The sequence below is a fragment of the Elephantulus edwardii genome, unplaced genomic scaffold, assembly GCF_000299155.1.
Source record: "Elephantulus edwardii isolate Elephantulus edwardi_28Jun2011 unplaced genomic scaffold, EleEdw1.0 scaffold00087, whole genome shotgun sequence".
Taxonomy (NCBI): Eukaryota; Metazoa; Chordata; class Mammalia; order Macroscelidea; family Macroscelididae; genus Elephantulus; species Elephantulus edwardii.
Window position 1 is genome coordinate 5,160,729 of NW_006399837.1, and position 24,544 is coordinate 5,185,272.

General features: G+C 44.5%; 1 protein-coding gene and 1 pseudogene across 1 annotated transcript; one reads left to right on the forward strand and one right to left on the reverse strand.

The window, feature by feature from the left end:
• Window positions 1–1,958, reverse strand: part of LOC102871780 — a 15,901-nt pseudogene extending 13,943 nt beyond the window's left edge.
• A 1,884-nt stretch (window positions 1,959–3,842) lies between these two features.
• MOGAT1 (monoacylglycerol O-acyltransferase 1) lies at window positions 3,843–24,278 on the forward strand. Its single transcript, XM_006890279.1, has 6 exons — window positions 3,843–3,936; window positions 12,830–13,008; window positions 13,702–13,906; window positions 16,636–16,810; window positions 17,902–18,101; window positions 24,124–24,278. The coding sequence occupies exons 1-6, from the start codon at window positions 3,843–3,845 to the stop codon at window positions 24,276–24,278; spliced, it is 1,008 nt and encodes a 335-aa protein (XP_006890341.1).
• The last annotated feature ends 266 nt before the right edge of the window (window positions 24,279–24,544 follow it).

Below are 24,544 nucleotides of genomic sequence, written 5' to 3' on the forward strand. Positions count from 1 at the left end.
GTTTTTTGCTTTTTATTCTCCTCCACTTTGCTATCATCCTTTGGCACTTCTTGACTGGCTGTAGATTTACTCTCAATTTTCTTTTTCTTTTTTATCACAGGTTCTTCATCATTTCCAGGATCATTTAAGGAATGGGCATCAGCTTCCACCTTCCTTTTGCTTTTCTTCAGTTTACAGGGTTTTTCGGAATTATTTTCAACATGGACATCCATCTCTTTAGTCTCCGATCCTGATTTGCGAGTTCGGGCTGTCACTTGGACTTCTGAGGCATTATACGTCTTTTTCTCTTTTGAGCCATTATCTTTTTTCTCTACTTTTACAGGTTTCTCATGTTTCTTTGCAGTCACATCTCCCTTTATTTTTGTCTTCTCTGGTTCTGTTTCATCACTGGCAATATCATCAGGCAATTCAGACCCTCTCTTTTTAGTTTTTTTTAGTTTCACTTTTGAAACATCCATTGTTTTATTAAGACAAGTAGGATGCTTCGATTTGAAGTGATACTGAAGATTACATTTCTTAGAAGCTGCATAGTCGCATACAGGGCAGGTGAACTGCCTTGGGTTAACGTGTAGCTCGACGTGTTTTTTGTAGTTACTTCTGTCTGCCGTTTTGTAGTCACAGTACGGGCAGTTGAGAGGCTTGGGCCCATTGTGAACTTGTCTTGCATGCCGGGTTACTTCATGCTGATTAGAGGCCACATAACTGCACTGATCACATTTAAATGGCTTCTCACCTGAATGTGTACGCATGTGTCTAGTAAGATGAGTCTTCTGAGAACTTGAATAAGGGCAAAGTTCACATTTATATGGGCGTTCTCCTGTATGAGTTCGAACGTGCTGAACATAATTGTTTTTTCTGTCTGAAAAATAGTTGCACTTCCCACATGTGTACACCTTCCGAGGAAAATGGTTCCTCAAGTGTTTCCTCCAGTGGTACTCACTGACCGTGGAATACGTGCAGATGATGCACTTGTACACACGCTCGTCATCCCCAGACCTAGTGTGGTGCTTCAAATGTGCAGTATAGTGATCATAGCGGTTGGTACTGTAGCCACAGCGGTCACAGCGAATGGGGCCCTTGGAGAAATCACCCTCTTCCACAATGGGAGGGCTATATTCTCCAGCTTTTGCTTGCTTCTCTGCACTTTCTTCCACAAAGAATTTCTTGGCACTGTGAGTTCGGATGTGGTGCACAAACTGTTCTTCAGATTCTGCTTCATACTGGCATGGCTTACAGCGAAAGGGTTTGCTCTTCAAGCTCTTGCACTTGTCCTCTGGGCCAGGTGTTTCGGCAGGAAGATCTTTATCTGTGTTATACATTTCTGGGGTGGCCGACATCTCAAATACAGGTTGAGGTTCTACAACACTGAGTTCTAAACTTTCCAATTCCATCCTTTCTAGTCCATTAGGTTCACCTTTGATATCAGGAGACTCTTCTTCAAGTCCTTCTGCATCACTATCTGAAAAGTTGTTATCCCCAACAGGCATCAGTTCTGCCATCTGTCTTTCTTCACCAACCAGGTAGTCACAGCAGCTGCCACTGACATCTCCAGTCAAAGCCACATTTGCTAACATGATAAGCTGCGGCGCTGCCAGTTCAGCTTTGGAGAGGTCATGTAAGTCATACACGTCATCAGGCAAAGCCATGCCCATGTTGGTATTGCTGGTGAATAGCCCTCCTCCTCCTCCAGAAGACTGCCCCATTACCTGGGTGGCCATTATTGTGTTCCGCCTAACCAGCAGAGGGGGAGCGGAACGACCCGGCGTCGCCGCTCCTTCTCCGACTACTTTTCTTTGTTGCTGGAGTTTCGGGGAAAGGGAGGGGGGAGGGTGGAAAAGTTGGGCGATGGGGCTGCCGAGGCCCGCCAAGGCCCAGGAACGGGGCTGCAGAGGGTAACTCAGGCCCTTGGCCCTCGCCCTAGCGTCCTGGCCGCCGCCGCCGCCGCCGCCGGGGTCTGGGGCCCCGGGCCTCGGCGGGGCTCGGTAATATAATTTTTAAAGGACCAATGGTTGGAACGCTACCTCGCTTGGAGTACCCTATGTTATTAGACTGGTCACCTCTTCATACACATGGTCCTCGACTTCCTATGAAAGGATCTGTAGGAGGAATGTGGACTATAGATATGCAGAACTTTCAAACCGAATTGTGGAAATTAGTTGCCAGCATGGATTCGATAAATATTTCCTGTATCCCAAAAGATAAATGTAAGGGAGATAATGTCACAAACACCAACGTCCTGTCGTATGTACCTGAACCATATGTCTTATTAATTGGTAATAATGTAATCACTGGTGATTATCCCAAATTTAATTTCTAACTGTATTAGCTCTATTACCAAGGATGATTCAGTTGTTATTCTAAAGAATCCTCCTTTTGTTATGACACCAGTAAAGTTAAATGATATTTGGTATGATGATAAAAGCTTGCAAATTTAAAAAGAGTTATATAAGTTGTCATCTAGAACCAAGAGAGCTGTAGGTCTAATTATTGTAGGAATTGTTTCTCTTATCTCTATGATTGGTACTGTCTCTACTCCTGCTATAGCTTTGACTCAAGAAGTTCAAATGGCTAAGTTTGTAAATGGGTTAATGCATAATGTGACAAAAAATTGGGTAGAGCAAGAGAATGTGGATGAAGTTATGGAACAAAAATGTAATGCTTCATATGATACAGTGAATGTATTAGGAAACATGGTACAACAAATTAGAATGAAAAGAAAGTTAAGATGCCATGTGGCCTATGACTCTATTTGTGTTACTAAATTGACATACAATAGCTCAGATAATGATTGGACAAAGGTAGTATCTTATTTAAAAGGAATTTGGATGTCTAATAGTGATTCTCTTGATTTGTATGATCTGCACCAAAGAATTCTAGAAATGCAGAATACCCCAGATATAAATATTTCCCCGGCTGAACAAGCTAGTCAAATATTTTAAAATCTAAAAAACTGGTTTCCTTCAGTAACTTCATTTAGAAATCTTCTTTTTACGATTGTTGCTCTTTGTATTTTTATCATAGGTATGCTATGGGTTCTCCCTTGTGTTGGTCATATGATAGCCAAGTGTTATAGAGAACTGCTGTGTAAAGTGCATGGAATTCAACTTAAGGCCCTCCCCAGACAAATGCAGGATGTGTAGCCAACAACGGGTAAAGAATGAGGCTTGCTCATGATCCTAAGACAGGGAGTAGCATTGACTGCTATGATCCCAAAGATGGGCAACTTGAGTTTGAGGTCTCATACCCACCTAAGACAGGCAGCAGCCCATATTTTATTATATTAAGAAGGAGGAACTGTCAGGGCCTGGCTAACCTGCAAAGCAGGATCAGCAATGCATAGTAAAAACAGCAGGACCACTCATCTTGGCTTGACCATCTTTTCTACAGTAAACAACTCCAGGAAGCAGTATGCTAATGAATAGGGAGTGACCAAAGGCCTCAGAATTCTATGAATGTGGTACCTTTTTGTTTGTAAAAATTTATTGTCTGGAAAATGTCCTTGTTTTGTGTGAAGGTCTGGGAATGTTTGATCTACCAGTCAACATCTCTGGATAGATAAGAGATAATGCGATTACCCCTTCAGGCATGTTCCTAAGACATATATACCCTTGCCAGAATAACAAAGGTTGCTATTCGCCATCAAGGAATAGTCTCTCCACGTCTTCATTTCAACCTGGTGCCTCCTTTTGGTGGAATTCTCCAAGGCCAAGTCCAGCACAGGAACAGCTTTCTGCTCCTCTCTGCCTAGCAGTGGCCAGCGCAACACCCAATCCAGCCACACACTTCCCGCTCAGGCCGGGGAAGGTTCCAGGCTGTACAGTCAGCGCGGTCCTTGCCAGGCCATGAAGGTTGAGTTTGCCCCGCTCAACATCCCGCTGGCGCGGCGGCTGCAGACGGCAGCGGTGCTGCAATGGGTGCTGTCCTTCGTGGTGATGGGTAAGGTCCCCTCTCGCCCCAGGCTGCACGCATTGCAGAAGCCTGGGAGCTAACTTGGTCTTATCCTCTTTGACTTTTGTTGATCTCATAGCAAACAACTGTATGAACTTTGCCTTATCGTATTTGTTTATTTTTTTTAGTACAGTCTATCAACAATAGAGCCCCTTAATTTTAAGAGGGTTTTGGCTGATGTCTATAACCTGTGTTCACGACCAGTGGAGCTGTAGAACATTGCATGTTAGTGCCTCAAAAGTGGGTAAACTCATTCCTCATTGAGTCAGTCCATAATTGGAGAATCAATATTTAAGATGTAAATCCTTTCTTCCCACCCTGATGGCAAACAGCAGGGTTTGTTTTCTTTGTTTAAAGGTCTCAGATTCAGACAGATAAGAAGGCTGCAGCAAAATATGGGCTCGGTGGCTTCTGTCAGGAAATTTCCCTGGTCCTGACCAAGTCCACTGTGGAAAGGTGCAGGTGCCAGTCAGTGACGGTGTGGCGGCTTCTTTACGTCATGTGGCCTTGATGGAGAGAAGGCAGGGAACCTCATCTGAGCACTTTTGTCTGCACACTTGTTCTGCTCTTGGAGTGAATGGGCAGAGGGTTGTTGTTTGTGTTGTTAGGTGCTGTGGAGTCATAGATGACTCATAGCGACCCTATGAATGAAAGGCCTGAGCACTGTACAAAGAGTTTGTGGAGGCAAGCCATTTCCGAAGTGGATGCCACTCCTGCTTCCAGGCTTGTTTTACTCGGGAAGCTCCACCAAACACTGTCCACCGTAGGTAACCATTATCACATTTGACACATCAGTGTCAGTGTTTAACATCACAGCAACCACGAATTACATCAGTATAGCAATGCACACGACAGACCAGTGCTATAACACCTAGAAGAATGTTTGGGGGAAAAAAACCCACAATTTCAACCAGGCTGCAGATTAAAATCACCCACCTTCCCACCTTGGGCTTGGTAGCATCTCTATGTTGTTGTTATTGTTGTTAGGTGTCTTTGCATCGTAGATGATTCATAACAACCCTATGAACGAAAGGCCTGAACTCTGCTCATAGAGTTTCCGGAGGCAAGCCATTTTGGAAGTGGATTCCACTCCTGCTCCCAAGCTTGTTTTAATCGGGGAGCTGCACCAAACACTGTCCACCATGGGTAACCATTATCCCATTGGCACATCAGTGTCACAGTGTTTAGCAGAGGATAGAAGGAGAAACCTATTACTGGGACCTCCTGCTGTCGGAGGGAGCTCTGGCGGCCTAATGGTAAGGAGTTCCTCTGTCAACCCAAAGGTACGCAGTTGGAATCCACCAGCGGCTCCATGGGAGAATGATGGACAGTCTCCTGTGGGATTTACAGCCTCTGCAAACCCACTGCTGGGGCTGCTATGAAATGATCCCTCCTTGAGGGTACACAGCAACAACCTTTTGCCAAAGACCTCCTTACATCCTAAAGAGCATGGAGGTCACTTTTAAAGAGTATTGAGTATCAATCTCATGGATTCGCTAAAGAACAAACAAATCTGTGTTGGAGGAAGGGCAGCCAGGGTTCTCTGTAGAGGCAAGGCTGGTGGGACTTTGTCTTCTATATTCTGAACAAGTTGTCAGAAAGGGTAAGTCTCTGGAAAAGGACATCATGTTTGAAAAGGGGGAGGGTTGGAGAAGGAGAGGAGAAATGCAAGGAAATGGATTGATGCAGTGACTGCAATAATGGACGTGAGCCCAGTGAGATTGTGAAGATGGCATAGGATCAGGCGAAGTTTAGATCTCTTGTAGGTATGAGAAGTAGGCATGGTAGCCTCTCACACCACCAGACACTTTCTCTGTGAACTAAAAGTCCAGGAGGCTGGAGTCATTTGCTGCTGTGAAAGCATGATGGACATGCTTTTGGTGCCGGTGAGGTGAATGCAAAGATGAAGAGAACTCTCTGCGCGGTAGGACTCATGGTAGAGGTTGTTGTTGTGTTTGATCAAGTTGCCTGTGACTCAGAGCGATCCTTTGTACAACAGCCCTAAACCCTGCTCTATCCTGTGCCAATCTTATTGTCTCTGACACACCCCCATCACCCCAGTCACTGAGTCAATCCATCTCACCCAGGGTCTTCCTCTCCAGTGCTGTCCCTCCACCCTCCCAAGCGTGAGGTCACTCTCCAAGGACTGGTCCCACTTTGCAACATGTCCAAAGCATAGAGCTTACACTTTGAAAATAATTTTACATCTTGCATGACTAGATCAGTGGGTCTCCACCTGGCTACAGACTGAAAATCACATGAGGAAAAGTTCTTGTAAGACATTCGACTTATCAGCTTAAGTTCTGGGCCACACTGTGAGGCAGGATTGTTAACATTCCATTCCATTTTAGCTGGACCAAAGAGACACTGAGAACATAGCAGATAACACTTACTGAGGGCTTGGTATGTGATAGGCACAATTCTAAAGAAATACACTTAATAACCCCTCCTGATTCAGGCTCCACCTGCCTGTCAGCAGAGGCTGGTGTGTTGGTTTGATGCAGGTTTGAGCAGTTTCCAGGCTAAGATGAGGAAGAAAGGCCTGGCAATCCACATCTGAAAAATCAGCCCGTGGAAACCACATGGATCACAGCAGTCCAGTCTTGTGTATGGGTCACCTTGAGTTGAGGTCAGCTCAGTGCAACTTAAGACGAAACAATCCTCACACCAGCCCCGTGAGTCACTGCTGCATTCTTTTTATGGATGAGGGAACTCTTCTAAATTCTTTTTTTCCTTCTCATGTTGACCCTGTAGGACTGAGTCAAACTACCCTACAGAGTTTCTGAGGCTGTAAATCTTTACAGAAGCAGATTGGCACTTCCTTCTCCCATTGAGTGACTGGTAGATTTGAACCACTAACCTCTGGGTTAACAACCAAAGTCTTTAACCACTATACTTCCAGTGTTCCACAGTATGCACTCTTAAACAATGTTTTGTACATAATTACAGTACCATGACCAAAGGAATTAACAAAATTAACTCCTTAAAAACCTGCAAACCAAGTTCATATTAAGACTTCATAATTTATTTTTTCTTGGTCAAAAGACATGCTGCACTGGGCAAATCTGCTGTCAAGAACCTCTTCAAAGTGCTGAACAGCAAGGATATTAAAGGTTGACCAGAGCCGTGGTATTTCCAATTGCTAGGTCTGCGTGTGAAAGTGGGGCAAGGAGTAAAAGGCCCCAGAAGAGTCAATCAATGCCTTTGAATTACGTCATTCAAAAAGCAGTAGGGTCGCTGTGAGTTGTAGTCAATGCAGTGGCACCTAACAACAACAACAAACCAAATTAACAAACCAGTCTGTCTTGGAAGTATGTCCAGGATGCTTCTGTGAGGCAAAGGTGGTGAAACTTCACCTGACATACTTGGAGTATGTTGCCTGAAGGGCCAGTCCTTGGAAGTAGGTATGCTGGGGAAAGGTGAAGGTCAGCAAAAGAAAGGAAGATCCTCCGTGAGAGGGATTGACAGTATCTGTAACAGTGAGTTTCAGCATGACAGTCCGAGGATGGTACCAGATAGGGCAGAGTTTCCCTCGGTTCATGGTGCCACGATGAATTGTAGTCTACTTGATGGCACAGTTTTACCAATGAACCTGTATCTAAACCTGTATGTAGCATTTGCTTTTATTCTCCTTTCATGTTGAATAGTGCTTATCCTGTTTTCTTATAATTGTTGAAGGAGCCGGCCTGGCTTACCTTCTGCATTTATCTGTTTCCTTATGGTGTTAAAGTGTCCCCTGGATTTCTTCTAAAGTGAAAGTGAGTTGTAAAGACATTGATTGGATTTGGAGTAGACCTTTTTGCCCAAGGTTTCTTACTCGCTGACTTACTGCTGTGTGCTTCCATTGTTTATCTCAGGATGCACGTCATGTTGCTAGCGTCTGAGACTGAGTCCTGGTGCGGATCACCTTCTGTCTCGTTCTGGAGTTAGGATTCTTTTTCTCATAACCAGCAACTAATCTGTAGCAGGATGACTTCCTCTTGACCTTTCAACTAGTGGTTTAAACCTCCATTCAACATCTTATCTGGACTAACAAAGTTATTGCAAAACTCCAAACCAAGCCGGCTGCTGTTGACACCGGCCTGACTCACAGGGACCCTCCATTGGCTTCAGGAGTTAGAAATCTCCCTGGGAGGAGACTGTCCACCTTTCTCCCTCAAAGCAGCTGGTAGATTCAAACCTCTGACCTTATCACCGAAGCAGGTAATGAGCTGCACCACCAGAGATCCTGAATCATTTTATTGTTGTTGTGTACTGGCGAGTAGGAACCAACTCCTAGCTGCTCTGCTGGAGTTTCTAGAGGCCGTGAAGCGCTCAGTAAGAGACTGTCCTTTTCCTCCCCTGACCCAGTTGGTGGATTCTAACCGAGTGTCTTTGAGATGGTAGAGCAGCGCCTCATGACTAAGCCACCAGAGCGCCCTCATTTTAATAATTTTACTGTTGTTGTTATCGTGTGCCATAGAGTAGGAACCAACCCATAGCTGACCTCCGGCGGGTTTTCAGAGGCAGTTAACCACCTGGGAGGAGATTGCCCACCCTTCTCCTCCACAGCTGCTCATAGCCCCGAACCACATACCTTTGGGGTTGCAGTGCAGCTCCTTATGTCTAAGCCACCAGAGCACTCTCATTTTAATAATCATTTTATTAGACTCAGTAAAGTGATACTTTTCTTACTCTATCATTTATTACTGCAATTTCTGTATGGAAAATTCCCCTCCACCCTCATCATTTAGGGCAGTTTGAGAACTCCGGAATTCTGTGTTTATAGGAAAGGCAGGAAAATGTTTAATCCTTTCTTCTAGATAATCAAATTTGAAGCAACAGCTACTACCAATAGTAATGAAAGATTTTATTAATGTGAAACCAAGTTTCTCCTTGGAGGCTAGGATTTTGAAGCTTCATCTCACATACTTTGGGCATGTGGCCAGGAGGGACCGACCGGTCCTTGGAGAAGGACATCATGCTGGGAAGGGCAGAGGGACAGTGCAGATGAGATGGATTGACACGACATCCAGGATGATGAGACTAGGTGTATCAGAGTCAGGGAGACTGGCTCACGATAGGGCAGGGTCACTATGAGTCACTGGCGACTCAACGGCACACACCACCACCACCATCATATATCTTAAAATCTCAAAATAAAATTTCTAGAACGTATTTGTTTCTCCGCTGCCAGGAATGTGAGTCCGAGGTGTGGATATTTGAATTACTGTTGTTAGGTGCTGCCGGATCCTTGTTGACTCACAGGGACCCCATGGATGGTGGGTCTGAGCTCTGTCATATTCTGGACCATCCTCATGATTTCTGACACCCCCAAGCCCACTGTTCCAGTCACTGTGTCAATCCATCTCCTCGAGGGTCTTCCTCTTCTTCACGGACACTCAGCTTTTCTGAGCATGTCTTTACTCCAGGACTGGCCCCTCCTCGTCTCACTTGCCCAAAGTATGCGAGACGAAGCTTCACTATTCTTGCCGCCATGGAGCACGCTGGCTGCACGTTTTCTAGATGTGTCCTTGACATTTTGGTAGTCCATTCAGCACCCTTCTCCAGCACCACAACTCAAAGGCATTCTTCTGTCGTCCTTGTTTTCACTGCGCAATTTTTATGTACATAGTAAGTAATTGGAAAAATTATATCATGGTTTTGATCACCTTAGTCTTTAAATTGACACCATTGCTCCCCTAAGAAATAACAAAATGTTACTTGAAATGCTATTTGGTATTTTTAAGGTGAAACACACACATACACATACTTTAGTCAGAAATAACACACTTATCACTAAAGTTTGTTGTTTTTAGGTGCCACCAAGTCAATTCCAGCTCATGGTGACCATCTGTACAAACAGAATGAAACACAGCCTATCACCACCACCCTTGCCTCCCAGAAGCACTCAGTGACAATTCTTCAGCACAGATTTGTTTTTTCTTTTGGCAGTCCGAGGGATATTCTGTACTTCTCACGAGCACCACAAGTCAAAGGCATCAGTTCTTCTGTCATCCTTATTCATTGTCCAATTTCTAAAATACCAGGAGAAGAGATTAAGATTAGAATCTTCTCTTTTGATAACCCAGGTAGCTCTTGATTTAAAGAGTTCTATTTGAGAACTCCTGGTATAAATCAGTTCTAACATAAGCTGAATATCTGATTAGTTTTTATTTCTATTTATTGTTGTCTTTTACTCTCATTAACTATATAAATCATAACATTGAATATTCAAGAGTGAACATCTGAGACTAGTAACACCAGAAAATTGTGTGCTGCAACACTGGATGCAATATATGTTACAAATTGTAAAATATATGAAGGGAAAGAAACCCCTGTGACAATATGACACTATACAGTAGCTCTGAACCCTGCCCTGTCCTGAGCCAGTCTCACTGACTCCGGCATACCCACTCCCATTGCTCCGGTTGCTGTGTCAATCCATCTCATCTGGGATCTTCATCACCTGCACTGTCCCACCACCTAGCATGCTGTCCTACTCCATGGACCAGTCCCTTCTGGCCACATGCCCAAAGTATGTGAGTCAGAGCTTCAAAGTTCTAGCCTCCAGGAAGAAACTTGGGTGCACCTTCTCCAAGACGGACAAGTTTGTTTCTTGACAGTCCATGGGTATGTTCAAGACTTTTTCTCCAGCACCACAACTCAAAGGCATCAGTTCTTTCATCCCATGTCATTGTCCAGCTCTCTGATGCATAGCAAGTAATTGCAAAGACCATGGCCTGGCTCAGGTACACCTTAGTCTCTAGACTGACATTGTTGCTTCTCAGAACTCTGAAGAAATCCCTGACCAGATTTTTCCCAGTGCAGCACATCTTTTAATTTCCTGACTGCTGGCCGTGGAGTCAAGCAAGGTGAAGTTGTTAATAACTTTGATTTCTTTCAATGAAGGACTTCCTGTTGCTGGTGTAGCATGGCTCAAAATGAAAAGAAAACCTCTTCAGCTACCCGTTATGGATTGACACAGTGGTAACCGCAATGAGCTTGACCATGACAAGATTGTGGACATGGTGCAGCATCTGGTTATTCATAGATTTTTATCTTTGGTTCAAAGGGTCACGATGAGTTGTAGTCAACTTGATGGTGTTTAACAGCCAAGTTATTATCTGCTGAGTTCTTGTGATGTTCTCATGACCAAATGGTCAGCAGCTCAAAGCCCCACCTTTCCCCTACCCTATCAGCTCCATGGAAGAAAGACTGATGTGCAGCTTTAGAAACCTGACAGAGGGTCACCAGGAGTCAGGGCTGACTTAACAGCAGTGGTTTTAGTGCTGGCTTAGAGCTGTCGTTAACTGCGGTTGCGTGAATGCCTGCTTGTACCAGCATTACACAGCAAAATGCTGCCTGCTTCCATGTCTCCTGTGATGCTGTGTAGATTGAACTATTGAGATCCATAGTATTTTCACTGAATGATAATGTATATAAGTAGACCCCAAGGCCTTTCTTCCTACCCTACCTTAAATGCACACTCTGCTGAAACGTGATCGACATGATTGAGCATAAGTTGACACCTAAATTTCCACTGACAAGTGGCTGGTGGCTGCTGGTGAAGAGCATTGGCCAAGACTTGGATTCAGTCTCCTGCCTGGAGGCAAAGTGTGTCACTGAATCAGCCTCCAGTCCTCAGGCTGTAAGGAGTGGTGGATGAGAGTATTGAGATAGAGCACACAGTGCTGGAACGTAATAACGAGCATCTAATAATACTGTATGACGTTTAACTCAACTGCTCCTGGCCAGGAGTGGAGTCAGATCGGCCCTCCGGCAGGTTTATGGAGGCTGTAAAGTGCAGAGGAGAGAATTGCCTGTCTTTTTCTCTAGAAGAACAACTAATGGATTTGAACTGCTAGCCTTTGGGTTTGTATAATTACTCTTTACACATTAGGCCATGAGAGTTCTCTTATTTTTACTCCTCCTCCTCCTCCTCCTTCTTTACTACCACATTGCTACTATACTATACTATACTATACTATACTATACTATACTATACTACTCTTCTACTCCTCCACTACCACCACCACCACTACTACTATACTACTACTACTACACTACTACTATTACACTACACCACCACCACCACTACTACTCCTCTACAACTTCACTACTACTTCTACTATACTACCACTACTACACTACTACTATTATACTACTGCAACAATACTACTACTACTACTATACTACTACACTACTGCTACAATACTACTACAACTACTACAACAATACTACTACTACAACTACTACAACAATACTACTACTATTCCTGCTGCTCCTACTACTGTGCTACTACTACTACTACTACTACTACTGTCACAGGGAGCTCTTGTGGCCTAGTGGTAAGAAGCTGTGCTGCAATCCTGAAGGCACACGGTTCAAGGCCACCAGGTCAATCTCCTCCCATGCGATTAACTGCCTCTGAAAACCCATCAGAGGGTCAGCTATGGGTCAATTCTGACTCAGCAGTACACAATGACAACACTGTCCTTGAGTCCGACCCTTCCAGTGGACAACGTCCGCACAGCGCCCTTTTTGTTATATGACCTCACTTGACCTGAAGCGTGGCTGGCGGTAGCTGGTCCTTGGACCTCACCCAACCATGAGCTCCTGATTGTACAAAACTAGGCAGAGTTTGGGGAGGTGCGGGGGGGTGTGTACCAATGAGGGAGTTTTTATTTTGCTTTTCAAGGAGAGGAGCAAACGGGGAGGGGGGTGGTTTGTGAGGGGAGAAGAGTGCAACAATGAATGAATGGAATTCCAAAATCTCTGTAGATGTTCATTGAAATGAAAATAAACAAACTAAAATAAATTTTTAAAAAACAACAAAAAAACAAACTAGGCGCAGGTAGCACCTGCCTCTGACCCCCTGGGTGCTTGTGCTTCGTTACAGCGCCGGTGTGCGTGGGAATCTTTCTGCTGCTGGTCATATACAACTATTGGTTCATTTACATCCCTTACCTGGTGTGGCTTTACTTTGACTGGCGGACCCCGGAGAAAGGCGGCAGGAGGAGCCAGTGGGGCCGAAGCTGGACTGTGTGGAAGCACTTTAGGGACTATTTCCCAGTCCACGTGAGTAGCACTGTTTCATATGGCATTTCTCAGAACTGGAGGAGAGCGGGCATTTGTTTTCCTCACGTATATTTCCAACTTCTTCCACCTCAAAGGGAGAAAGCCTGAAGCTGGCTCATGTTGCTAAGAGAACTCAACGTTAAGTAACGGAGGAGTCTCTCTGTGGAGGGCTCTGGACACAGGAGATAGTTTAGATGTTTGAGAACATCTTCAACCCAGAGAAAGGAAGCTCCCTGCTCTGTTTCCTCTTGACACAGAACTCATTATGGGCCTCCTTGTTTCACATTTCAAGGGGGATCGATGGGCAATCTTCTCCCAGTTAAGCGGTTTCTACCTTGCAAAGCCAGTGGCGGCTCGGCTATGGGCTGAGTCCACCTGGTTGCCCATGTGTTGAGTGGAGCTGAGTTTGTTTACATGGAAGCTTTAGGGGCGCAGAGGTTACAGAGCAGGCTGTTAACCTGGAGATTGCAGTTTGAACCCCCCAGCTGATCCCCTGGAGAAAAATGTGACAATCTGATCCCATAAACACTGACGGCGTTAGAAACCCCGTGAGGCCATCTGCCCTGTCACACGGGCTGGCAGGAGATGCAGTTGACTCAGTTACAGTGGGTTTGGGGAGTTTTATTTCCTTTTGGAAACTAATGAAGGGGACACTATTTCTTTTTTTTAAATCTCAATGTAAACCTGTTGTAGCTCATCAAAACGCACGATTTGGATCCAAGTCGCAACTACATATTTGGATTTCACCCACATGGAGTGATGGTGGTTGGAGCCTTTGGGAACTTTAGTACAAACCATTCGGACTTCAGCAAGCTGTTTCCTGGCTTAACGGCGTACCTTCATGTGCTTCCATTTTGGTTCCGATGTCCTTTCTTCCGAGAATACGTGATGGGCAGTGGTGAGTGAAGGCAGGGGACCCTAGTAGTCTGGGGTGACTGGGCACTCAGCATGTCTCCCCCAAACCCAGATGACTGTACAGCCACTTTGGGCCAAGCCATGGGTCCTTGTCCACCTCTGGTGTTTCATCTGCGGTTGGGCTACTCCTCACCTTCCCCCCCAGGTGGGGTGGGGAGGGTGGGTTGGGGGCGTGGAGATTCTTCCTATTTTGCAGGAATTGGATTTGCAATTTTTGAAAGAAAAAAAATGTCAAATTTCCCCAAAGCACAGAAAATGTGTTTGTAGTATCATGTGCTAATGAGTTGATTCTGAAGTAAAGGGATTCTACCAAACATAGTTGTTGTTGTTGTTGTGTGCCACTGAGTTGGAACCAACCCATAGCTGACCTTCTGCTGGGTTTTCTGAGGCTGTTAATTGCACAGGAGGAGGTCGTCCACTCTTGTACCACAGAGCAGCTGGTGGCTTTGAACTACCTTTGGGTTAGCAGGACAACACCTTACTGCTAAGGGAGAGTCCCTGCTTGTTGTTGTTGTGTGCCGCCGAGTCGTTTGCGACTCATAGCGACCCTATGTACAACAGCCCTAAACCCTGCTCTATCCTGTGCCAATCTCATTGCCTCTGACACACCCATCCCGATTACCCCAGTCACTGAATCAATCCACCTCATGGAGGGTCTTCCCCTCCTGCACTGTCCCTCCACTCTGCCTAGCATGATGTCCCTCTCTAAAGACCTGTCTCTCCTTACAATATGTCCAAAATATGTCAGATGAAGCCCCAGAATCCTTGCCTCCAACGAGTAGCCAGGTTTAACCCTCTCCAGGATGAATCTGTTTTTCTTGGCAGTCCCTGGCACTCTCAATACTCTTCTCCAGCACCACAGCTCAAAGGCATCAATTCTCCTATCCTTCCTAGTCATTGTCCAACTCTCTGATGCATAACAAGTGATTGCAAAAACCATGGCCTGTATCAGACGTGACACCATTGCTCTTCAGTACCCTGGACTCGAGGTCCCTAACAGCAGACTTAAGTTTTTTTATTTCCTGGCTACTGGTGCCAAGAGTGACTGTGGAGCTAAGCAGACTCAAGTTGTTAACCATTTCAACCTCTTCACCATCCATCCCGATGCTGCCAGTTGGTCCAGTGGTGAGAATCTTTGTCTTCTTGACATTGAGCCTCAATACATACTAAAGGCTGCAGTCCTTGGCCCTCTGCAGCAAACGTTTCAGGTCCTCCTCAGTTTCAGCAAGCAGGGTTGTGTCATCTGCTAGTGATATTGTAGCTGATGTTAGATGGATCTTAGCTGAAAGCAGGGAATACTAGAAGAATGTAGTATATGTGTTTCATTGATTATGCAAAGGCGTTTGCCTGTGTGGATCATAACAAACTGGCTGACTCTAAGAATGGGAATGCCAGAACACTTGATCATTCTAGTGTGAAACCTATACTTGGACCAAGAGGCTGTTGTCAGAACAGAGCAGGGAAACACTACATGGTTCAAAATTGGGAAAGGTGTATACCGGGGGTGTGTCCTATCTCCATACCTTTTCAACCTGTATGCATAAGACTATCCGAGAGGCTGGGCTCTATGAGGAGAAGTGTGGCATTAGGATCGGAGGAAGATCTATTAACAATCTGCGTTATCCAGATGACACACCCTGATCATTGTTAGATCTTATTAATAGAACACAGTACCAATGTTGTTGTTGTTAGGTGGCATCAAATCGAGTACAACTCATAATGACCTCATGAACAGCAGATCTGATTTTCCTATCCTGTGCCAGCCACCCTCATAATCTCTGACACACTAGAGCCTATTACTGAAGTCACTGTGTCAATCCATCTCATTGAGGGTCGTCTTCTTCACTGATCTTCCCATCTTTCGAAGTATGGTGTTCCTTTCTTTATTTTTATTTTTGTTATTTATGTGTGTACCGTCAAATCGGATCTGACTGGTACAGGAGGAGATTGTTTCTCCTTCTCCAGCAGAGCATCTGGTGGATTCGAACCGCTCACCTCTGGGATTGCAGTGCAGCTTCTTGCCACTTGGCTACCAGAGCTCGCCATGGTGTTCCTTTCTAAGGAATTGCCTCGACTAGCTATATGTGTAAAGTATGAAAGACAAAGGGCCACCCTTTTTGCCTCAAAAGCACTCTGACTACACTTTCCGCAGACAGATCTGTTCGTACTTTAGGCAGTTCATGGGATGTTCAGTACTCTTCTCTAGCAATACAACTAGAAAGCATCAATTCTTCTGTTATCCTTACTCATTGTCCACCTCTCTGATGCATGACAGATGATGGAGAAGACCATGAGCTATATCCGGCTCACCTTAGTCTTCAAACTGAGATCATTGCTCTTCAGCATTTTTGAGAAGTCCCTGACAGCAAAGCTGCCCCATGCAATACGTCTCCTAATTTCCTGACTGCTGGTTCCAAGTGTCTTGATTGTTGATCCAAGCACAACCTCAGTTCTTTATCTATCATAAAGTTGGTCCTTTGGCGAGGACCTTCGTTTTCTTGATGTGAGATGTAATAGATAGTGAAGGCTGCAGTCCTTATCTTCTGCAGCAAGTGTATCAAGAATAGGACTACATAAAGGTTAGCAGCTTAACAAAATGCTCCAAATGGGAGCAGCGTAGGAAATGTTCTTGAATGCTTGCTGATTTCCCTAGGACATTATGTGATGAAAGAAAATGTAATTTTGTTTTTGACTTTTGTTTTCTTCACCAAGGGCATGTCTCAGTGTCCAAGAGAAGTGTGTCCCACGTGCTGAGCAGAGAAGAAGGAGGAAACATCTCTATCATTGTCCTCGGAGGGGCCAAAGAGGCGCTGGACGCGCACCCTGGCAGCTGCACTCTGTTCATTCGCGAGCGGAAGGGGTTTATTAAGATGGCTTTGACCCACGGGTAGGTGGCTTTTAGTTCATTCCTTGGCCCCTTGGGAGAAATATGGTCTCTCACCTTCCATGTGATCAGCAGCCTCTGAAAACCCGCTGGAGGGCCCTCTGCTATGAGTTAGTTTAAACTCAGTGGCAATGAGTTTTTGAGTAGTTTATATAAATATATTGTGAACAGATTACCTCTACTGGTGCTTTCAAGTCAAGTATGACTCATTATGACCCTACAACAAAAGAACCCTGTCCTGTGCCATCCACATCATCTCTCACCTACTCACACCCATTGCTGCAGTCACCATATCAATCCATCTCACTGAGGGTCTTTTTCTCTGACTCCCCACCTTTCCAAACATAATGTCCCTCTCCAAGGAACATCGTCTCCCAGCAATGTGCCTGAAGTATGTGAGACAAAGCTTCACCATCCTTGCCTCCAAGGAGCACTCCGGCTGCACTTTCCCCAAGACCTATCTATTCTGTTGGCAGTCCGTGGGATATTCTGTACTCCAACACCACAACTCATAAGCATTGATTCTTCTCCTGTCGTCCTTACTCATGGTCCAGCTCTCAGACACACAGCAAGTGATAGAAAAGACCATGATCTGAATCAGGCACACCTCAATATTCATATTGACACCATTGCTCCTCAGTAATTTGGAGACGTCCATGACAGCCGACTTGCCTGTATCAATATATATGTTAAGTGCTGTTGAGTCATAGACGACTCATAGCCACCCTATGAACGAAAGACCTGAAAACGTGTGTAATTTTTCATCCTTTTTCCAAGTTCATAGAGTTTCCGGAGGCAAGAGATTTCGGAAGTGGATGTCACTCCTGCTTCCAAGCTTGTTTTAATCCAGGAGCCCCACCAAACACTGTCCACCATGGATAACAATTATTGCACTTGACACATCAGTGTCACAGTGTTAGAAAAAGAAAAATCAGCCCTTGTAAACCTACATATCACAGTTTTACTGTGACACAAAGGGTCACTCTGAGTCAATATTGACTTGACGGAAACTAAAAAGTTGGGAAAGTGAGCTGGACAGACAGTGAAATCTTTCTTATTTCAAATGCTCCTGCTTCTCCCTGGTTTATCCGCAGTGCCAGCTTGGTCCCAGTGTTTTCTTTTGGAGAAAATGACCTCTTTAAACAAGTGGACAACCCTAAAGGCTCGTGGCTTCGAAAGCTGCAGGATAACCTACAGAAGGTCATGGGCTTTGCGCTGCCTCTCTTCCATGGCCGAGGAATTTTCCAGTACAGTTTCGGCTTCCTGCCCTACCGGAAACCTGTCCACACTGTAGGTACGTACACTGCAGATCAGAGGCTAGTTAACATCGGTACAAGGAAGATCTTACTGATCAGCCAGGTGATGTTTGCGGTTACCGACTGAAATGCCAATAGAAAAGTGACTTTGGTAAGAACCTCTTAAAACAAGAATCCTGTAGATGCTATTGGAGCTTCAGTTAGAGTGTGTGTGCCTTTTATTTAGGAAACAACTGCATTTCCCACTTGAATGGGAGTCAAACTACTTTTGAGAATACGGCTTCTGAACTAGACTCCAATTTTCAAACCCGAGTTTCAAATTGCCTCTAATGAACTTTGTGTGCTCTGTTGATTACTTTAAAACTGTTTTTTATTCTATTTTGTGTGTGTGTACCGTCAAATCAGATCTGACTGATACCAGAAGAGATTGTCCCTCCTTCTCCAGCAGAGCATCTGGTGGATTCGAACTGTATATTGATTACTTTTTTATACCAGCAGTTTGTAGCACAGAATTTCTTTGATAGATGAGTTATATCACAGATGAAAATTCTGTAGAATAGATGTGTTCAAGTCACTTAGGCATCAGTTTCAAAAGAGCTTTTTCGTAACTATTCATTTGCAAACTAGCCATATTTACATGTAGTCTAATATAGACAAATATTGTTTGGGAAATGAAGGTGGAGAAGAATGACAGACCTGTTAAAGAGGACTGAGCAGTCTGAAGGGGTCTCCTAGGCTGGGAAGGAGGGAGTGTCAATGAGACACACCTTTAGGGAAGCCGTGGTGGCGCAGTGCGCAGCTTGTCAGGCTGTCCACAGCCTATTGGTGGTTTGAACACAGCAGAGGCTCCTGAAAAGATTGAAATCCTCCCGAAAAGATTGAAAACCTGATGGAGGATCACTCTGAGTCGACTAAACGAACTTGCTAACAGTGGGTTTGGGCTTTATATGCTTTATGTCAAACTGGAAGTAATGTTTTCCCCATATGTAGCCCGTTAAATGAAATTCGAGTATTGGTTTTAGTTTCTTTGCATATATAAGTTCTAATGATGCATATGTATGCTTGGAGCTTGGGTGGCATAGTCTGTAGAGAGTTTGGCTCCTAACCCAAAGGCCAGCTTCTCTGAAGTTCACATTTATCAAAGCTGCTCCAAGGGAAAAAAGATAGGCTGTCTCCTCTTGTGTAACTTATATCCTTGGAAACCCACTGAAGAGCCACCTATGACTGGGGGCGAATCAACGGCAATGAAAGAGATATGTTTGTGTTTGTATGTGTGTGTGTGTGAACGGAGCCCTGGTTGGTGCAGTGCGTAAAGTGTTAGGCTGTGAACAAAAGAGTTAGTTCAACTCCCATCATCCACTCTGCAGGAGGAAGGCACTTTGTCTTCCCATAAAAGGTCTAAAAGCTTCAGAAGCCAATGGAATGTCGCCAGCAAGTGATATCACCTCAATTGCAGTGAGTGAAGTCTGGGATATGTGTGTATAAAACTCCTTGCTGTCAAGTCAGAGCTAATTCATAGCTGACTTTCTGGCACGTTGTCAGAGGCTCCATATCACACGAGTGGAGATTCCTGTCTTTCTCCTGCAGAGCTTCTGCTGGATTCAAACTGGCTGCCTTTAGGTTAACAGTGAGATTCCCTGAAGACTGAGTCCCTGGAGGGCTTTATATATATGTTCTATACATATATCTGTATTTCAATTTTTAAGGTCTGCTTTATTAGAATAGAATTTGACCCCTGCCAGGCTATAAGAACTTTGAATTTCACACATAGTCATTTGATGCTTTTCCCCCAGTGCTGTCTTTAACTCGTCTGGAATGTTAGCAGACTTCATTACTTACTGCAATAGGAATATTGAGAAGTTATCTTTACAGCCATATTTTTCCAAAGAAGATGGCCACTTGTGTTATGAACAGTAGTAATTATTATGTGCCAAGTACTGTAGTTGGTATTTTGGAGATCAATAAAGGAAAGTGGGAGATGTTATAGAGCAGCTGGTGGATTTGAACCACCTATCTTGGCATTCACAGCACAATTCTTTACCATTAAGCCACCAGAGTTCCCCCAACACAGTAATGACAATTTTAGGAGCTAAAAGTCTAAAAGACAACTCATACGCACGAGTGAAATAACTTACCAGTGTTGGAAGTAGGTATATTACGCAGCTCTTTATCCTTAGGCCACAAGAGCTCCCACCGCAGCAACTAGTGGGTCTGAATTGCCAGCCTTTTTGTTAGCAGCAAGTGCTGTAACCACAGCACCACCAGAGCCCCTGAATACAGGACACCAAAATAGAAATGAGACAGCCTGCTGTGTAAGGAAGAGTGCACAAGGAGATGGAATTGTCCTGTGGACCTTGCAGATATAACCAATGAAAGGGCCAGCCATCAAAAGCAGCAAGCATCAACAGAAGCTGAGGGCGGCTCTGCCATGGCCTGTGGGCGTCGGCAAATGTTTCCAGGGCAGGAAGGGCTCTTTCCAAGAGCAGCGTGATGACGCTCTTTACCCTTTTCTGCTATAAAAATTCTGTAGCAGCTTGCCATTGAGCTAGTCTTAGGTGGTAAGCATTTCCCCCCCTTCTTCAGAGTAAAAACCAAACCACAACCCCCCAAAAAACCCCAAACAACATTTTGAGAAAAGCATGGATTCTAGGTTCCTATAGCTTTGCAGATCCTTGTCAGAATGGGCCTGATTTGCAGGGACTCAGTACAGAACTGTTCGCATTAGTGCCTCTGCATTCTAGGGCAGGCTTCAGTCTTTTCTGACATTATTTGTCCTTTCTTTCCTGCTTTCTTAATGACCTTTCCTTCATCTACAACGCCCCTGATGTCCTCCCTTACTTTACTGCTTTTCCTCATGAGGGAATGGAAGAAACGACAAAGTACAAGAGCTGAATAGAAAATTGCACAGGGTGCGTCAGGAAGACCAAGTAGAACATGATCAAGAATTCTGGTGGCTCAAAGACTAGAGCTCATCTAGACTGGAGCTTTCCCACTGTGCCAGTTCCTAGGGCCCCATAACCACCTCAGCCTGTCCTAGTCCATACTGCCGCCACTGATAAGATGGTTATGTTTCTATTTGTTTTTAATTACAGAGGATTGATGCCCATTATATATAAATTAGACATCTAAATTATGAAAGGAGCTTCCTGAGGTTGTATCTAGTTACAAACTCATCAATCTGGGGTGTGTGTGTGTGTGTGTGTGTGTGAGAGAGAGAGAGAGAGAGAAAGAGAGGAGAGATTATCTTTCTGGCATCTTGCTTTTTTTTTTAAATTATTATTTTGTGTGTGTGTGTGTGTACAATCAAATCGGATCTAACTGGTACAGGAGGAGATTGCTCTGCTGGATTCGAACCGTGTACCTCTAGGATTGCAGTACAACTTCTTGCCACTAGGCCACCAGAGCTCCCCTATATCTTGCCTTCTTATGTTGATGGCATTTGTCCTTTTCTTCCTTCCCTGAGACTTAACATTTGCCAAGTTTTCTCTGGGCCTTGTGGATAGCATGGGGTGACTCAGGATAGGCCAAAGGATCCACTCTTTCTCCTGCAGCCACACTTGCTTTCACGCTCAAGCTCATCTAAGAAGCAGTTTCCTATGGAGCAGATTACCGACCATCCTATCTCTTTTCAAAGGCCTCTGGTGGCCTAGTGGTAAGGAATTGTGCTGTCCACTCAAAGTTGAGCAGTTTGAATCCACCAGCTGCTCTGCAAGAGAAGGATAGGCACTCTCCTCCCGAGTTTTTATGGCCTCTGAAAACCCTTGGAGAAGGGTCCGCTATGGATCGGTTCCAAGTCGATGGTAACACAGTGACAATGTGTTTTTCAAGGGAGCTCTGGTCTGTAGAAAGTGGTGCTGCTAACCAATGGGGCACCTTTCTGGTGGTTCAAATCCACTAGCAGCTCAGCGGGCGAAAGATGGACAGTCTCCTGCAGTGCGATTTGCAACCTCTGGAAACTCCCTAGAGGGTCAGCTCTAATTTGAGTTCTGCAAAAGCAGAGTTTGGGAGTTTTTTGTCTTTAATGCTTGGTGTTCAGTGGCAGCAGCAGACCAGCAGGGGGCAGCATAGCAGAGAGCACCAGGAGAGCAGATGCTGTAAAGCCAAATCCACCTTGTAACCACTACACATCAGAGACAAGCGAAATAAAAGTTGTTTATTATGTTAAATGTCACTTCAGATACATATGGAGGTTACCAAAGTTGCTTTGATGAGTTTGCTTTATTAATTGGATTTGTATTCATAGAGGTAAAAGACAAGTTGTGCTTTCCCTGTAGAAAATTCCTGTATTACATTTAAAGTGAAAGCTGCCCCGGCCAGCCTCCTTTCACTGTTATATCAATTTGCTGGCTTTCCCTACAGCTTGTGGTCTGTGCACTAAATGCTTATATATAAATGTCGAAGGAGGGTCTTTGTTTTTTCCCCCATCAGTAAAATTTTACTGCATCAAATCTATAACTTTTGCCCCCTACTTAAATCTATTTGTAGTCATTGGTCAATATAAATAGGAACCTTGTGGTGATGTGTTACATGTCGGGCAATGAATTGAAAGATCAGCAGTTTTAATCAGCCAGCCACCCTCGAGGGAGATGGGAAGGGAATCCTCTTCCAAAAAGATTCACAGCTTTAGAAACGCAAGGGAGGGTCACTCTGGTTAGAATCGACTTGATGGCAGTGGGCTTGATTTGGTTTTGGTATATAGATACCTGTGTACCAGCTTTCACTTTAAATGTGTACATATGTGTATATACATAAGTATATAGATGTATTGTTATTGGTCTGTACTATAGAGTTGAAACTGACCCAGTGCTGCCCCTGGGGGTGGGGTTTAGAGGCAGTTAATTGCACAGGAGGAGACTGCACTGCCCATCCTTCTCCCACAAGCAGCTGGTAGCCTTAAACCTTGTGCCTTTGGGTTTGCAGCACAGCTTCTTGCCACTAGGCTACCAGATATATATATACACACACACATATATATGTATGTATATATACATACACATACATATGTGTATATATATACATATATGTGTATATATACATATATACGTGTGTGTGTGTGTGTGTGTGTGTGTGTGTGTGTGTGTTTGATTCAGTGACTGGGGTAATCGGGATGGGTGTATTGGAGACAGTGCGATTGGCACAGAACAGAGCAGAGTTTAGGGCTGTTGTACATAGGGCCACTATGAGTCGCAAACGACTCAACGGCACATAACAGCAACAACAACAATATATATATTATTTAATCTAAAAATTACTGCCTTTACAGATGAGCTAGCATTCTTAGGAGGCAATGTGTTTAGGGTAATGAGGGAAGATGTCAAAAAAGATGATTTACAAATGCAAGGCACAATTTAAGAATGTAATGAGAGCAAGTACTAAATTGTTCATCTGGAAACAGGGGCATTAGCGTGTTTTGTTCTGCCTGTTCTCAACGGCAGCAAAAATAAAATTTCCTTTAAAAAAATTGCTGCTAGGATCTAAGGAGGGCCTCATGGTTTATGGGTAAGTCAGGAGAACTGAGGCTTTTCTTTGACTTTTGCTGTTTGACAATGACAGTGGAATCCTCAAGAATATCTGTCTCTTGTCCAGATCCTTAGCTATAAAGGCACACGCGTACACACTTATTGTACCGCTTAGAAAGGCTTAGGAAGAGTCGGAGAGGAGGCGTGGTGCCTCACGATTCCAGGATTTCATGGTCGGTAATAATAGGGCACTGTGGTCTGGCTGTCAGCTGTACCAAGGGAGCTTGCTGGTGACGTGAACGCCCAGCTATGTCCACATACCTCGCAGCTGCAGTCAGCACAGTAGCTTGTTTGACTCAAAAGTCAAAACCGCCTGGGTACCGACAGCCCTGTGTCTGCTGAGAAGGAAAATTCTTTTCTTGTTACAAGTTGGGATGTGGGGTGACCACTGCAGGCAGCCAGTAAAATGCAGAAGGGGTGGGAATGGACAGACCTGCGTGGCTTCTGATTGGCAGATCTTTCCGGAGCTGCCCAGCAGGGACACGCTGTGTGGTGGAGTGGCTGGGGTTTCTCACGTATGATGCATTCTCTATTTTTGCAGTTGGCCGCCCCATCCATGTCGAGAAAACTCTGCAGCCAACCCCAGAGCAGGTTGAGGAGCTGCATCAGACTTACTTGGAAGAGCTCAGGAAGTTATTTGAGGAACACAAAGGAAAATATGGCATTCCAGAGGACAAAACTCTCATTTTCAGATAACCCTGCACTCAGAAGGCTTAAGGCGGTGGGGTGTGGGACAAAGGAACATCCTATTGACAGAATAAATATTTAAAATATGTTTCTTTTTATCCTTGACTGTGGTGCCAAATTTGTCACTGCCAAGTATTATTTATGGTGACCGATGTTGATGTTTTGGGTAGTAAATAAAAATGTTGGAAAAGACGAAATGCTTAACAGTATTCTTCATTCTGCAAGGTTTAGAATTAATTATTCACGTGCACCGCTGAAAATCACAGCTTCAAAAC